This window comes from Cebidichthys violaceus, unplaced genomic scaffold, assembly GCF_023349555.1.
Source record: "Cebidichthys violaceus isolate CVI_PGR_0920_01 unplaced genomic scaffold, fCebVio1.0.p SCAF_90, whole genome shotgun sequence".
NCBI lineage: Eukaryota > Metazoa > Chordata > Actinopteri > Perciformes > Stichaeidae > Cebidichthys > Cebidichthys violaceus.
Window position 1 is genome coordinate 313,123 of NW_027176976.1, and position 15,000 is coordinate 328,122.

General features: G+C 46.8%; 1 protein-coding gene across 1 annotated transcript in view; it reads left to right on the plus strand.

The window, feature by feature from the left end:
• Window positions 1-15,000, plus strand: part of cacna1ab (calcium channel, voltage-dependent, P/Q type, alpha 1A subunit, b) — an 89,073-nt gene that overhangs the window by 15,893 nt on the left and 58,180 nt on the right. Inside the window, 8 exon segments of the mRNA XM_068704366.1 lie at window positions 9,601-9,692; window positions 9,894-10,046; window positions 10,898-11,085; window positions 12,870-12,973; window positions 13,119-13,234; window positions 13,372-13,416; window positions 14,250-14,342; window positions 14,553-14,750. Of these exon segments, the coding sequence (XP_068560467.1) occupies window positions 9,601-9,692; window positions 9,894-10,046; window positions 10,898-11,085; window positions 12,870-12,973; window positions 13,119-13,234; window positions 13,372-13,416; window positions 14,250-14,342; window positions 14,553-14,750 (989 nt within the window).

Genomic DNA, 15,000 nt, shown 5'->3' on the forward strand with positions numbered 1-15,000 from the left:
ACACACACACACACACACACACAGAGTGACCGGTGTATTTAGTATTCAGGGATGACAGTTCATTGATTTTCGGTGACGTCACTCAGTGATCTAATCATTAGGAGGAGACTCTGGGCCAGTCAGTCAACGAGAGGACACCGTAGACGTCCCTACGACTCTTCTGTTGGACGTTCAGAGACAGAAATAGAACTCAATGTATCATACATGTGTTTTTGAAAAGTATACTTGTGTGTATATTTATCCAAAATGTTCTAAGGCTAGTATACCATTTTCATAACATAGGGATAGGAAGGACCAGGTCCCCTAGACATGGGGGGGTTATGAGACAATGGGCCCCTGGCCACATGCAAACCTCATGTTTATCATCTTTTTGTTGTTTTCTGTCTCTTTGTGGTTGTTTTGTGTCACTTTTTAGTAATTGGTGTGTCTCTTTGCAGCTGTTTTGCATCTCTTTGTAGTCATTTTGCATCTCTTTGCAGCTGTTTTGCATCTGTGTTTTGCATCTCTTTGTTGTCATTTTGAGTCTCTTCCTGATTGGTGTCTATTTGAGTGACATTTTGTGGGGGGTGGGGGTCGAGGGGGGGGGGGCATACTGAGTCACAAGTGTATCTGGCAAAGACTCCAAATGACATCAGAACTTGCAGGCTCACTGCAAGGTCGACTCACTGCTGAGTTTTGCATCAGAAACGGGACAGATTAGATTCAATTTACAGTAATACAATTTATTTTGTACAGCCCAAAATCACAAATCACAAATTTGCCTTCAGAGGGCTTCACGATCTGTCCACATGCGACGTCCTCTGCCCCGGGACCCGCACATCGGAACTCAAGCCGCCAAAAATGGGTTAAACGTTAAGCTGAGGGAAGCTTGAATGAAACATTAACTAATTTTAGCTTGAATCACCAAATCAACATTTAACTCAACGCCGTGGATTGGTGCACACACCGTGTTGAAGTATATCCACTGAGAAAATACTGTATGAACATTGAGAGAGGAAATGAAGTCCAGCTTAGGAGAGAGAAATGAGGTCACACATACATAGAGAGAGAGAGAGAGAGAGAGAGAGAGAGAGAGAGAGGAGAGAGAGAGAGAGAGAGAGAGAGAACAAGAGAGAGAACGAGAGAGAGAGAGAGAGAGAGAGAACAAGAGAGAGAGAGAGAGAACGAGAGAGAGAGAGAGAGAGAACGAGAGAGAGAGAGAGAGAACAAGAGAGAGAGAGAGAGAGAACAAGAGAGAGAGAGAGAGAGAGAGAGAGAGAGAGAGAACAAGAGAGAGAGAGAGAGAGAGAGAGAGAGAGAGAGAGAGAGAGAGAGAGAGAGAGTACCTGGCTGGCAGAAAATTGTCCCTTTGCCATCACTTCCATTATCATTATTGCTCTGCAGTCATTTAGAGACTCATCACTCTCCTATACGTTCCCCTATACCCTCCAACTCTGGTCCCTGCAGGCAGTCTGCCGCACGTGAACACGCCACTCATGTAGAGGGTGTTTGGGTTTTGTACCAGCGTCGTGACGGTACCCGTTGAGCTGTTCTGGTGCACAAAGATAATGGACGAGGTGGAGGTGAGGACCACGTGTGAAGAGGAGTGGGGTTGTCCTCCGTCAAGTGCATTTCATTGACACCGAGGTTGTTTAAGAAAGGAAGAAAATGGAGGCTGGGTTTGAAGTTGTACCGATACCGATACCAGTATCGGAAATGATTGATCGAGTATCAACCTATTGGATCGGTACTCGGTATCTGCCGATAACGCAAGTTCATGTAACGTGTAAATGTATATCTTTTTTTGTGTTGCTAAAAGCTTCAGTGTGTGGTGCTTTGTGCACACCCACACGCCCTTGTGAACAGAAATAGAGATCACAGACACAAACGCACACCTACAGACACACAATGCGAGGGCAGCGAGGTGGTGAAGTTAAACCAGTTCACCATCACGCCCACAGCGCTTACAGGCATTTGTTCTGCTTAAGTGTCCTTTAGCGAGACACTTGAAGTTTGAAATCGGGCCCAGCTCTGCTGCTCTCTACCCGACTCTGCCTGACCTCTGACCTCTGACATCTCTGGAGGAGAAGGAGAAAATAGGACCGTTTTAAGGTTGTCATTGAATGTAAGTTCAGCAGTCATCACTCTGTTTTGGTCTCCACCAACCCATGACAAAATGATCTGGCTCTTTCTAGCTGCTAAACGTTTTGTTCACCGGCTGCTCAAAACCGTTCTCGCATCCCGACTCGTCAAAAATGGCCACTTGGTCAGTGGCCCTCAAAATCAATTTGTTTAACCTAACCAAGTACCTAAATGTAAGTTGGAAGTTTATTTTGAAAGGACATTAAGCATGTAACAAGCAGTAACTGTACCTTTCCCGTGAACACAGAAGTTTATTTTGAAAGGACACTAAGCATGTAACAAGCAGTAACTGTACCTTTCCCGTGAACACAGAAGTTTATTTTGAAAAGACACGATGCATGTAACGGTCAAAAAACGGACACGCCGTTCTTGACACGACCAAGAAACTGATACTGGAGGGGGACGTTGTGTTGGTATTTGACAAGTTTGGAGTGAGAATGCTAACGTTGGCTGTCTACCGTTTGGTGCTGGTCATGTAGCGTACTATGGGTTTATTTAAACTATTATTTAATAAGCTGCCTGCTGCAGCTGGAAACAGTTAATGTTGATCGGAGAAATGAAACGGAACCAAACAGAAACATAACAGAATCTAAGAAGATGCGCTTAAAGCTCCATAGAGCTGCAACGATGCTTGATAATTCTTTGTTGACTTTGATTGCGTGTAATCATTGGATCCATTTTTTTAGGTTTGGGTAGTTCTTTGGACATCACAAATATATGTTGGGAAATTTGCAGCCTAAAACAACTGGAAAGCCTACATATATACGTACTTTACACACAAATATCCAGCTACATGACATGCTCACAAACGCCAACGCCCACAAACAAGGACACAGAAGTCCAGACGTCGTGTCCTCATGAGGTCCAAGAGTCGTGCTGGCAGGGGACGGAGGGACAGGTGGGCCAATCAGCCGGCTGGTAGAAAGAGAGAGAAAGAGAGAGAGAGAGAGGAGGGGGGAGAGCGAAGGAGGAAGAGAGGTGAATGGAAAAACTGGAGGAAGATTAGAGACGCAGGAAGGAATGACGTGGGTGAACAGGAGAGGGATGAGTGTCTGTGTAATTAAAGGACAGGAATGGAGCAGGACTGACAAACAGCCACTGCACCGGAGGATCAGGAAACATCCACTGTGGCTGGAGGATCTGGCGATACAACGTGAATGAAGATCGAACACCTCTTACTCTGTTACTGCTGTGTTCGCACCAAATGCAAACATTGCTTTGTAGATTTTGTGGAAGTCCCAGATAGGTCTGAGAAACTGTCGCGTCTGGGTTTGTAGCATGGTCTTGGAGGGGCTCAGTGAAGACTCTAGACACATGTCTGGTCTACTGCAGCGCTATGAACCCAAAATGAACACATCTTGATGTAATTTAATGGCAATAAACGCATAGAAAGGATGCCGATGCAGCAATATAATGATGATTTGTAAAAAGTCAGAATTCATTAATAAATAAAGCCGAGAGATCATTTTTGGATTACTACTTTAAAATGGGGCATCAAGCTGCTTTTGTTCAGATCACTTAAGCTCATAGTCTGTATATAAGAAGTGGACGTAGTCGTCGTGACTCTCACTCGTTGGACGGATGTTTTGAAGGCTGGAGTCCGGTGATTTTGCCGTAGCCATCTTGGATTACGGTCGTCGCCGTGTTGTTGTTTTTTTGCAGCATATTTGGAATGCGGAGGAGTGACGTAGAAAATAAACTCATGTTTACAATGTTTACTGAGGGAATAAGTCAAGAGAGAAGTAGAGTCATTTTAGACTAGACTTCTATACAACCAGAGGAGTCGCCCCCTGGTGGACACTAGAGAGAATGCAGCTTTAACACGTGAAGCATTGGCTTCACTTTTCAGAACCGGAGGTTGCCGCCTGCCTACAAAACCCTCCAGTGGCCAGAGGGTGTTTTCAGAAAAGCAAGCACACTCAGCAAGCCTTCCCCAGATAAATAAAGGTTAATAAACATGTGATTAATTGACAGAAGGGTGGAGGAGTGAAGGCGTAGATGAGAGAGAGGAAAAGCCACCTTCCATCCTCCTTCGCCTGATCATACATGAAGTAAATGGAATAAAGGGAAAATGAGGGAGTTTGGTTTGGGGGTGGAGGTAGAGAGAGAGAGAGAGAGAGAGAGAGAGAGTCCATCAGCTGAGTGTTAGCACTCTGCTGAGATCAGCAATAATGTGTGAGGGAGAAAATGAAGAGAGGGAAGGAAAGAGGAAAGGGGGGGGGGGGGGGTGGAGAATGTGGTCAGAATGAGAGTGCTTGCATCCTGCCTCTGCCAATGAACGCTTCAGCAAACCAGGAGACGGGGAAGAGAAAGGGCAGAGAGGAATGAAACGAGGGACCGGGTGAGATGTTTGGATGGAAAGAGGGAAAGTGTCTTTGATGAAGTGAGAGGAAGAGGTCTGACGACACGAGCCGGTGGGGAAGATTCCCAAACCCCTACGGGTGACGAAGCCACCACAGTACCCCCCTTCACCTGCAACCCTACCGCCGACTTCTCCCCCGACCCCCCTCTGCACCGAGCAGATGGGCTCTCCCAATAAGAGAAAGTGATTGGGTCGTACCACCTTGGTGGTGGAGGACGGGGGGTGTCGAGTGGTGACATAACGATCGGAAAGTGCTGCTTAATGTCCCGTATCTACAGGAGAGAGATGGGGGGGGGGGGGGGGCTCTACTACTTCAGACAAACACTCGACTTTCAACCAGGAGGCCGGTGTTCGTGTCTCTTATTTTGAAAGCACGTTAGTGATCATATGCATTTTTTGCGCCTCGTGTTTCAACACTTGACACTTCAATGCGACCCGTCTGATCGGACAGTGATTCAGGATATATGTTGTGGTCATAGGAGCGGCTGGGAAATTGTGAATGAACACATTTCGTCCCCTATACATTCTTCAAAATAGAAGTCCCCCGTTTATTTATTTATTTGTGTTTTATTGAAGAAAACAGACGCTAACAAAGCTCTGCTAATTTGGTAAATTTTGTTTTATATATATATATATATTCTTCACAGCAAAAAGTCCCCCGCCATTTTGTTATTTTGAAAGCTTTTATTTTGAAGCAGCCAAATCAGGAAGTTTTCATCAGCAGGTCTCAGCTGAGCTCCAGCACCGTGTGGTGGGAAGATACAAGATTATTATTACATTTTAGAGATGATTGAAATATAACAAGGAAAAACTCAAGTAATGACCCCATTAATATTCGCAAATATCAAAATATTTATAATTATAACGGTAAAATAGGCGTATCGTATATTTGTTACTTACACTAATGTTCAGACATATTGTTCAAATTCCTTAACTGTGCACCGGGTCACACTGGAACACTGTCCATCGTGTGTGTGTGTGTGTGTGTGTGTGTGTGTGTGTGTGTGTGTGTGTGTGTGTGTGTGTGTGTGTGTGTGTGGCGGGTGAGGGCTCAGCAGGAGGCACTAAGGGGACAGGAGTTCACACTGTGATGACACATGGCACTCCCACACTATTTCCACACAATACACACATAAACCACGTGCACATACTCTCACACACACACACACACACACACACACACACACAGCTCATGCACATGTCAGAGGCTGGATCTTGTCCCAGTCTCTGTCATGCTGTGAGTGTGTCTTTACTATTTTTTTGCCAGAGAAGCCACACTGTGATGGCATGCATGACATACAACACTACTAGAGGCACACGCATGTTGCGTTTGAGCTCATGACATCATTTAAATTCGTAATCTTTGATCTAAATGATAAAGGTCCCGGTTCAGACTGTACCGTAGATTAGATTCAATGATTGATATGATATCTATATATGAGATCTGGGGGAAAAATCCTCAGCGGTTTATTTCTTTCAGCGCTCTCCAAACAGGGAACACGACTGCAGAGATAGCTTTGGCCTCCAGGGGGTTCCTCTTCACGTAGTGATATGTTTGTACGGCAGCCCAGAACGGACAAACCAAACACTGACTCTAGTTCTCCAACATGCACTAACGCGAGCTGCAGAATGCAAGAAAAACAAACATGTTATTATGGTATGGATGGCCTTTGAGGGAGGCGAACGGCGTTCTGGAAGAAGGGAGGAGTGAGAGAGAGGTGGAGGTATTCTGCAACCGCACCGCTAGATGCCAACACCTCCTACACACTGTCCCTTTAAGAGTAAATGAAACAAGTCTTTACTAACTTCAGGCTGTTTGACACGTTGTTCACTACGGTCAGAGGGATTTTAACCAACCTCTAGCACCTCTAAACGACTGGTTTAAGATTCTACCAGGCTCCTTCTATAGAATCTGACTCACATCTGTGTGTGTGTGTGTGTGTGTGTGTGTGTGTGTGTGTGTGTGTGTGTGGCTGCATGCATGCCAGGGAAGTTACGCTTGTGTGTACACACTGTTACACTTTCACCGTGCACGAGAGCTGCTGTTGTGTGAGGGGGTAGTTGAGGTTAATGTGTGTGTGTGTGTGTGTGTGTGTGTGTGTGTGTGTGTGTGTGTGTGTGTGTGTGTGTGTGTGTGTGTGTGTGTGTGTGTGGGAGGGAGATGCGGGGGCTCGGAGGGGTTGAAAATCAATCGCTAGGAGACCCACTTCCCATCCCCGTTGCTGCGGCAATGCCGAGATTCCATCAATGAGCCAGTGCTGCGTTGCCCCGGCAACGCTTATGAATGAGAGCAGGTCGGTAACCGTGGAGACTCGGGCGAAGAGAGGAGGAATCGCCGGTCGCCATGGCAATGCCGCGAGCGGGGAGAGACCGGGGGCGAAGTGAAGGCGGGGAGTGACCCCTGAGATCTTCATCATCATCTTAATCTTCATCTTCATCATCATCAGTGTCCCTCTGTAGAGACAACAGGACGTCACGCACTGATTACCTTCACCAGCAATTAAAACATTTATTAATTAACTATTGCAAATGAAACATGAACGCGTGTTTTCACCGTGAAGCGATTATTGAGTTGCGATACGCAGACGATGACGTCGTGTTCATGTAACGAGCGGACTGCTGGACTTTTGTGTGAAAACCAGCCGACAACCTCCGGTTCTGCAGAGTGAAGCCGATGCTTCACGTGTTGAAGCTGCATTCTCTCTAGTGTCCACCAGGGGGCGACTCCTCTGGTTGTATAGAAGTCTAGTCTAAAATGACTCTACTTCTCTCTTGATTTATTCCCTCAGTAAACATTGTAAACATGAGTTTATGGTCTACATCTCTAGTTTACAGTCTTCTTCAAACAGGCGTGATACGTGTTGCAGGCTCTCATAGGAAAACACACCAAAAATGAGGAGTAACATTTTGGTAAGACATCCTCCAAACCGCTGTGTGAGGACACGCTGCTTCACTCACGTGACGTCCTTCATCTGCACCTCGTTCATCCATTACGACACCTCGCTTCAGTGAAATGCAAGACGCAATACAGCCATGAAGAGGTCAGTTGGAACACAGGAAAGGTGAACACACTGTCAGCATATTATAGCACCGTTTAAGTTGTGTGTGTGTGTGTGTGTGTGTGTGTGTGTGTGTGTGTGTGTGTGTGTGTGTGTGTGTGTGTGCTTTACAGGTTGATTGTTAGGTGTTTCCCGGGAGTGAAAGCTTCTGTCATCGCTGTCCAAACACCTTTCTCCCTCCTGCAGACGAGACGCTCCTTCTCTCTGGAGTCTCTGTCTCTCTTTGGGGGCTTCTCTCTCTCAGCAGTCGAATCTCACACTTTTGACACACAGGACTATCACTCTGTTTCAATCTGCTCACTCTTTCTCTCACTCTCATGTCTGGCGGCGGCGGGGGGGATGTTGGGTCCGCATTTCATCGGGGACGCTCATCTATGCGTGTTCACGACGCATAGTATTTGAGTCATGAGCTTATTCCACGTACTTAACTGCCTCACAATCAGCCGGCAATGTGTTAAAGCTGCATTCTCTCTAGTGTCCACCAGGGGGCGACTCCTCTGGTTGTATAGAAGTCTAGTCTAAAATGACTCTACTTCTCTCTTGATTTATTCCCTCAGTAAACATTGTAAACATGAGTTTATGTCTCAATCTCTAGTTTACAGTCTTCTTCAATACAGCATGATGTTCATTTAGTACATTATGCTCCATTTAGAGTCAAACACACCATAAAGCAGGGGATGCTTTAGGGGGCGGGGCTACACAGTGATTGACAGGTCTCTACGTCACTCCTCTCTCAAAATATGGTCACTTCCTGTTCATTGTTTTTTGTCTCTCATTACCTCACTACTCTTGAAGAGTAAGTCACACAGGCCATGGACATATTAAATCAAATACAGAATGATAATAGTCAAATAGCAACATTAATAAGACATCCTCAGTTGTTTTTCTTCTCCTCCCTCCATTCTACTCCTTCACATTCATGTTGTTGTTCCACTGCCCCCCCCCCCCCCCCCTGGCGGCACAGTCGCCACTCCCTCTACCGGCCACCTCGGTGCACTGAGTGGGCAGGTTTCAGCCGTTGCCAGGGGTGACTGCATCCTGGAGGGTTTTTTATAGTTTTGTCTGAGAGGAGGAGAGGACGGTGAATACTGAAGATCTGTTCTCCCGGACAGAAGGAAACAGAAACGGGTGAAACACAAACAAAGATTAAACATCACAGAGTCATGTGATCCGTACGTGTGTGTGTGTGTGTGTGTGTGTGTGTGTGTGTGTGTGTGTGTGTGTGTGTGAACCCTAACATGTAGATTAAACATCACAGAGTCATGTGATCCATATGTGTGTCCTGGCGGATCTTTTTTGCTGAGGTCTGGTGTTTTTTAGGGTCTGCAGCCCGGCCTTTAGCCACGGCAGTTAAAAAGCCATTGAGGGAACGAGGGGCTTGGCTGCCGGTTACCGTTTCCGTTAAAAAATTACGTCACACCGGAATTAGCAACCGACCTGGAGACAGATGGAGGGGGGGGGGGGGCTTGAATCCGTTTCTTGTTTTCTCTCTCTCTTCTCTAGGAGGAAGTGAAATAAAAACCTGAATGTGTATTTTGGATGTTTTCTTTCCACTGGTCTGAAATAAAACATGTCTGCCCACGTCGTGCTCCCCCCTCCCCTCCCTTCGTTACTCTCTCTCCTCTTCCTCAGTGCACCCCCCCCCCCCCCTCCTCCTCCCCCTCGTGTTGGACAGACCCTCCCGCCCCCGTACGAGACAGCGCATGGAATCTTCCAGCCTTGTTTCTGGCTGACTTTACACCAGAGTTTCACACGTACGCACTGAAGACACATAAAACACGGTGCGGTCAGAGCAGGATACGGGGGAACGAGGCCGTGGTGGCTCAGAGCATTATACTGGTACTGGATCACTGACTCCATCCTTTCTGTTGTAATTGTCAACGTCGAGCTATAAGGTTCATGATCTGACCACAAGGTGTGCGCCCAGCGAGCTGCAGAATCATGATTAGCACAAATTTAAATATGGTAGTCGTTGAAAAGACTATTTTTGAGAGACATAAAGGCCTCTTAAAGTGACGTTGCTCTCTGTTCTCCCTCCCTCTCTCTTTCTCTCTGCAGTATTTTGTCGTCGGTGGGGTCTCAGCTTGACCTGAGGACGCTGCGAGCCGTCAGAGTGCTACGACCACTAAAACTGGTGTCTGGGATTCCCAGTAAGTCTTTCTTTGTGCGCACGCTGTCCATTTAACAAACCAATGCATGCATTTACTAAAAAAAAAAAAACGGTTGTCAGCGCTCCCCTTGTTGCTTGGTTTGCAGAAGCAAACCCATCAATAAGGAATGGCAGGACAAAAATTACCCCAAATCCGTCCACGATAACATTTAACGCTGATCCTTCTGATTGTGTCCTCCAGGCCTGCAGGTGGTGCTCAAGTCCATCATGAAGGCTATGATCCCCCTGCTGCAGATTGGCCTGCTGTTGTTCGTGGCCATCCTCATGTTCGCCATCATCGGCCTGGAGTTCTACATGGGAAAGTTCCACAGTACCTGCTTCGACAAAGTCACGCGTAAGAAGAAAATAAAACGTCCAAAAGCCGTTTTTTTTTTTTACTGCAGATCTTTTGACTTGCCACAGTGGGAAGAGCACCGGTGGGGCTCATAACATTAACGATGGCTCCGCCCCAGTTCGTGGAAGATATTTTTGACATGTCACAGTAGGAGAAGCACAGGTGTAAATAGTCAAAAGAATGATGTATAAATTCAAATTAGCTGCTTCAGTTTTAAGCAGGCGGCAACCTCCTGTTCTGCCGAGTAAAACCAATGCGGAAGTGTCTTAAAGCTGCATTCTCTCTAGTGTCCACCAGGGGGCGACTCCTCTGGTTGTATAGAAGTCTAGTCTAAAATGACTCTACTTCTCTCTTGATTTATTCCCTCAGTAAACATTGTAAACATGAGTTTATGGTCTCAATCTCTAGTTTACAGTCTTCTTCAATACAGCATGATGTTCATTTATACATTATGCTCCATTTAGAGTCAAACAGACCATAAAACAGGGGATGCTTTAGGGGGCGGGGCTACACGCTGATTGACAGGTCTCTACCAGAGACGTATACGGCGTCTCTACGCAGCTCCTCCTCAGTCCAAATATGGTCACTTCCTGTTCACTGGCTGCAAAAAGCCAAGATGGCGACGGAGAAATCGCCAAACTTGATTCTTAGCAACACCTTCCCTTTTCTTACTACTGTGAGTCAAAGTTTTGGCTTTGTAATGGCTACCATGCAAAATACCCTGAAGATATTAACGAGAAGTTCGTCCACACCTCCAGCTCCTTTTGGACCTGTATCATGTGTTTGTTAGAATTAGCTTTCTGATCCAAACTGAACTCACTGCAACGTCGGGTCTCTCTCTCTTTCCTCAGGAGAGGTAGTGGACTCGTTGCCGTGCGGCGAAAATTTGCCGTCGCGGCTGTGTCCTAACGGCACGGTGTGCGAAGAGCGCTGGATCGGACCCAACTACGGCATCACCCAGTTCGACAACATCCTGTTCGCCGTGCTCACCGTCTTCCAGTGCATCACCATGGAGGGATGGACGGACATGCTCTACTACGTGAGTTAGCTTTTAGCAACACGGAGTTCGATCTACGGGATTAACATCGAGGAGTTTCAGGCACGATGTTCATTTAGAGTCAAACAGACCATAAAGCAGGGTGTGCTTTAGGGGCGGGGCTCACTGTGATTGATCAAGTCGTTACCATTGTGTTGTCCGGTCTGGGAGTTGTCCATGTTTTCATCTTTACCTCTTTCACACTTCTAAGTACAAATGTCTTATTTGTACTTAGCTCCACCCTCTCGTGTCACTTCTGGTTGCTTTAAACCAAGATGGCAACGGCCCAAAAACCACGATGGCAACTTAACGACTGAACAACCAAACTCAAGTCTTCGCAACCGTTGCTCGCGAACCGATGGGTGACGTCACTGCGACTGTGTCCCACAGAGAATCTGCCCTCAGAAACCAAAAATCGGGTCACTTTTTCCCAACATTCGTGTGAAGTCACCGTTGCGACTGTTCTTTGTGGTCTCTGTGATGTGCGTTGGGTTTGTACTGTATCCTTTTCAGCGCCCTGAAGGAGTCGCGGGGGGGCGGGCGGGTGTGGGTGTGGTTGGTGATTGGCTTGAATTTCACTCGGCCAAATGAGGCATAAAGTAGTTTGAGATTTGATTCAAAACACCATTTATTTGTCTAAAAGCCATTTTCCATCCCACTCTCTCTTTCTCCTTCTCCGACTCCCTTTTATCTGTCTTCTCATCTGTCCTGCCGTCGGAGTCGCTCGCTCCCTCGCTCCCTCTCCGCCTCCTTCTCTTCCGCTCTCTATTCTGGTCCGTCTCGCTCTATATTTAACATCTTTTTTCTGATGGATGGAGGCCGACTTCCACACTCACACGGGCAGTCGGGAGGAAACCAATGAAAGTTTAATAGAGAACGGGGCCGCTTGCACCAGCTGTACCGCGCAGGATAAAACACATGCACGCGAGCGCTGCAGCGGCAGATGATAATCAGCTGATAGTTCCATTAAGGCGTTACACGGGTAACAGAAACACAACATGCTCCAGTAACCTGATTGCTCTCATTGTCAGCTGATTTGGTGGGGGGGGGAATAAAAGGAAGTGGCATAGTGTCAATCAACTGCATCGCTTGTCGATGTTTGTGACAGCAGGAGACGCTGTAATGTGACACCGCACATGACGTTGTGTCCGTGTGTTGTCTTGTCTGCGCGCAAGTACGTCTCTGCAGCCGGGTCACGTTTGAGGACATGAACACGTGTCGCTCCTCATGTCAGAACAACTCGCAAACCAGATCTCTCCTTGGTTCTTCTGCACCAGAGATAAAGGTGCCAACATCTTTCAGTCCATCCTGGTGTCTCCAGGTAGTTAGCTTCATTTTTAGTTTGATTGTGATCTCATAAAGTGTGTTAAAGCTGCATTCTCTCTAGTGTCCACCAGGGGGCGACTCCTCTGGTTGTATAGAAGTCTAGTCTAAAATGACTCTACTTCTCTCTTGATTTATTCCCTCAGTAAACATTGTAAACATGAGTTTATGGTCTCAACCTCTAGTTTACAGTCTTCTTCAATACAGCATGATGTTCATTTAGTACATTATGCTCCATTTAGAGTCAAACACACCATAAAGCAGGGGATGATTTAGGGGCGGGGCTACACGCTGATTGACAGGTCTCTTCCAGAGACGGTTTAGTCACTCTCTACATGAACGTCTGTGCACAGGACAGTGAAACATTTCTGAGCTTTCAGGCCATCATCGGTGGTGATGGACATATACATTTTTAATATATCAGATGAGTAACACCGCGTCTGTCTCTGTGTTTTCTCCCGCAGAGTAACGACGTGGAGGGCAGCGCCTGGAACTGGATGTACTACATCCCCCTCATCATCATCGGCTCCTTCTTCATGCTCAACCTGGTGCTGGGTGTGCTCTCAGGGTACGCTCCTCACAAGCACAACACTGTCACACTGTCTCAACATGTAACACCTTTTCCTTCCGTTTGCCTGTTGCACGGTTTATTTTCTCTGCTTCGTTTGATTCAAAATGAGACCAAATGACGTAGAACCACAATGCGCCCGCAGTGAATTTGCCAAAGAGAGAGAGCGAGTGGAGAACAGGAGCGAGTTCCTCAAGCTGAGGCGACAGCAGCAGATTGAGAGAGAGCTCAACGGGTACCTGGAGTGGATCTGCAAAGCAGGTCAGTGCACACTGACACACACACGCACACACACACACACACACACACACACACACACACACTGCTCGTTCTCATGTATACACATACTCTATGCGGAGAAAACCAACAGTGTACTAAAATGTTATTTTCTTGTCCAGAAGAGGTGATTCTGGCCGAGGAGGACGGCACAGGGAACTTTGATGGTAACCGGCCTTCTCTCACTTGTTTTAAATTGTGTGTGTGTGTGTGTGTGTGTGTGTGTGTGTGTGTGTGTGTGTGTGTGAGAGAGAGAGCTGTAAGGAAAAAGAGTGAGGCTAATGAATTAGTCCAGCCAGAGACGTATACGGCGTCTCTTCGTCGCTCCTCCTCAGTCCATATACGGTCACTTCCTGTTCATCGTTTGCAGAAAAAAACCAACATGGCGACGGCCGTAATCCAAGATGGCGTCGAACTCGAGGCTTTGTAACATCAGTTCACAAACCAACGGGTGACATCCCGATGACTACGTCCACTTCTTATATACACTCTATTGTTCTGACGTGGCCAATGAATAGCTGATTACATGAAATAACAACTAAAAGTTGCATAATTGAAACAAATTCCTGAAGACCTCTCTCTCCGTCTTCCTCTCGTACGGTTCGGCGGCCATGTCAGCTGCTTTGCAACCTCTTCTTCTTCTACTCTGTTATACTGGCGGATTACAGCCTCACGTATTCTACAGCGCCGACTTCTCACCAAACAATGCAGTCGAGTTTTATTCCCAAACAGTTGATGGAAACATGTGAACACTGTAGAATACCAAAACGTGTTTAAGTAGAAGATTGATTTTCAATAAATGACTAATAATGTGAAAGGGTTATTCTAGGGTAAGCAGGTGTTACCAGTGTGTTCCGCTAATGATGCCAAACGACGTCAGAACTGCTCAAATGAAGGTGTGAATGTGGGACAGTCGGATGGGTGAGACGGAAGCACTTGAGAGATATGTAGATAAACACAATATATATATATATATATATATATCTTTCCTCGTCGCTAGGTTCGAGGCGAAGGCCAACCATCAAAACCAAAAACAACAAGACGGAGCTGCTGAACCCTGAGGAAGGAGAGGACAACATGGGTGATGCAGTAGGTGAGAAAAACAGAGCGATGAAGACGAGCGAGGATGACAAAAACCTCCTTCAAAGTTTCTGCTCTTTTCGAGCCAAACTTCAGCGCTTTGGTTAATGTCAGCTTTATATCTTTATATCCTCTACAGTGGAGGTATTGATGGCTCCAAAAAGAGAAACCATATCAGTCAAACTTAACTATAAACCTTCACCCCCCCCCCCCCTCCACCCAGGCTTTGCCCGCTCCAGCATAAAGAGCGGCAAAGACGGCTCCAACTACAGCAAGAAGGAGCGACGACTGCGATTCTTCATCCGCAAGATAGTGAAGACTCAGGCTTTCTACTGGACGGTGCTCTGCCTGGTGGGCCTCAACACCATGTGCGTGGCCGCGGTGCACTACAACCAGCCCGATGTGCTCTCCGACTTCCTCTGTGAGTAAACATCCAACATCCAACCCTCGATGAGGCGCGTTCAAGCGTGACATATCATATCTGGTGTGTCCACGGTCCACTATGAACACAGCGTAGCTCACAGATATGGAGTTATAGTCTAAAAGTGACATTCGGACTAAATGCTGCACACCTTCCCATCCTGATGCTCCGCATTTTTTGTCCCAAAGGCTCCGGGTTTTTTTTCGAGGCGATAGTCGGGACACTTGTTAGCTGTTGGGACACAGTGGGG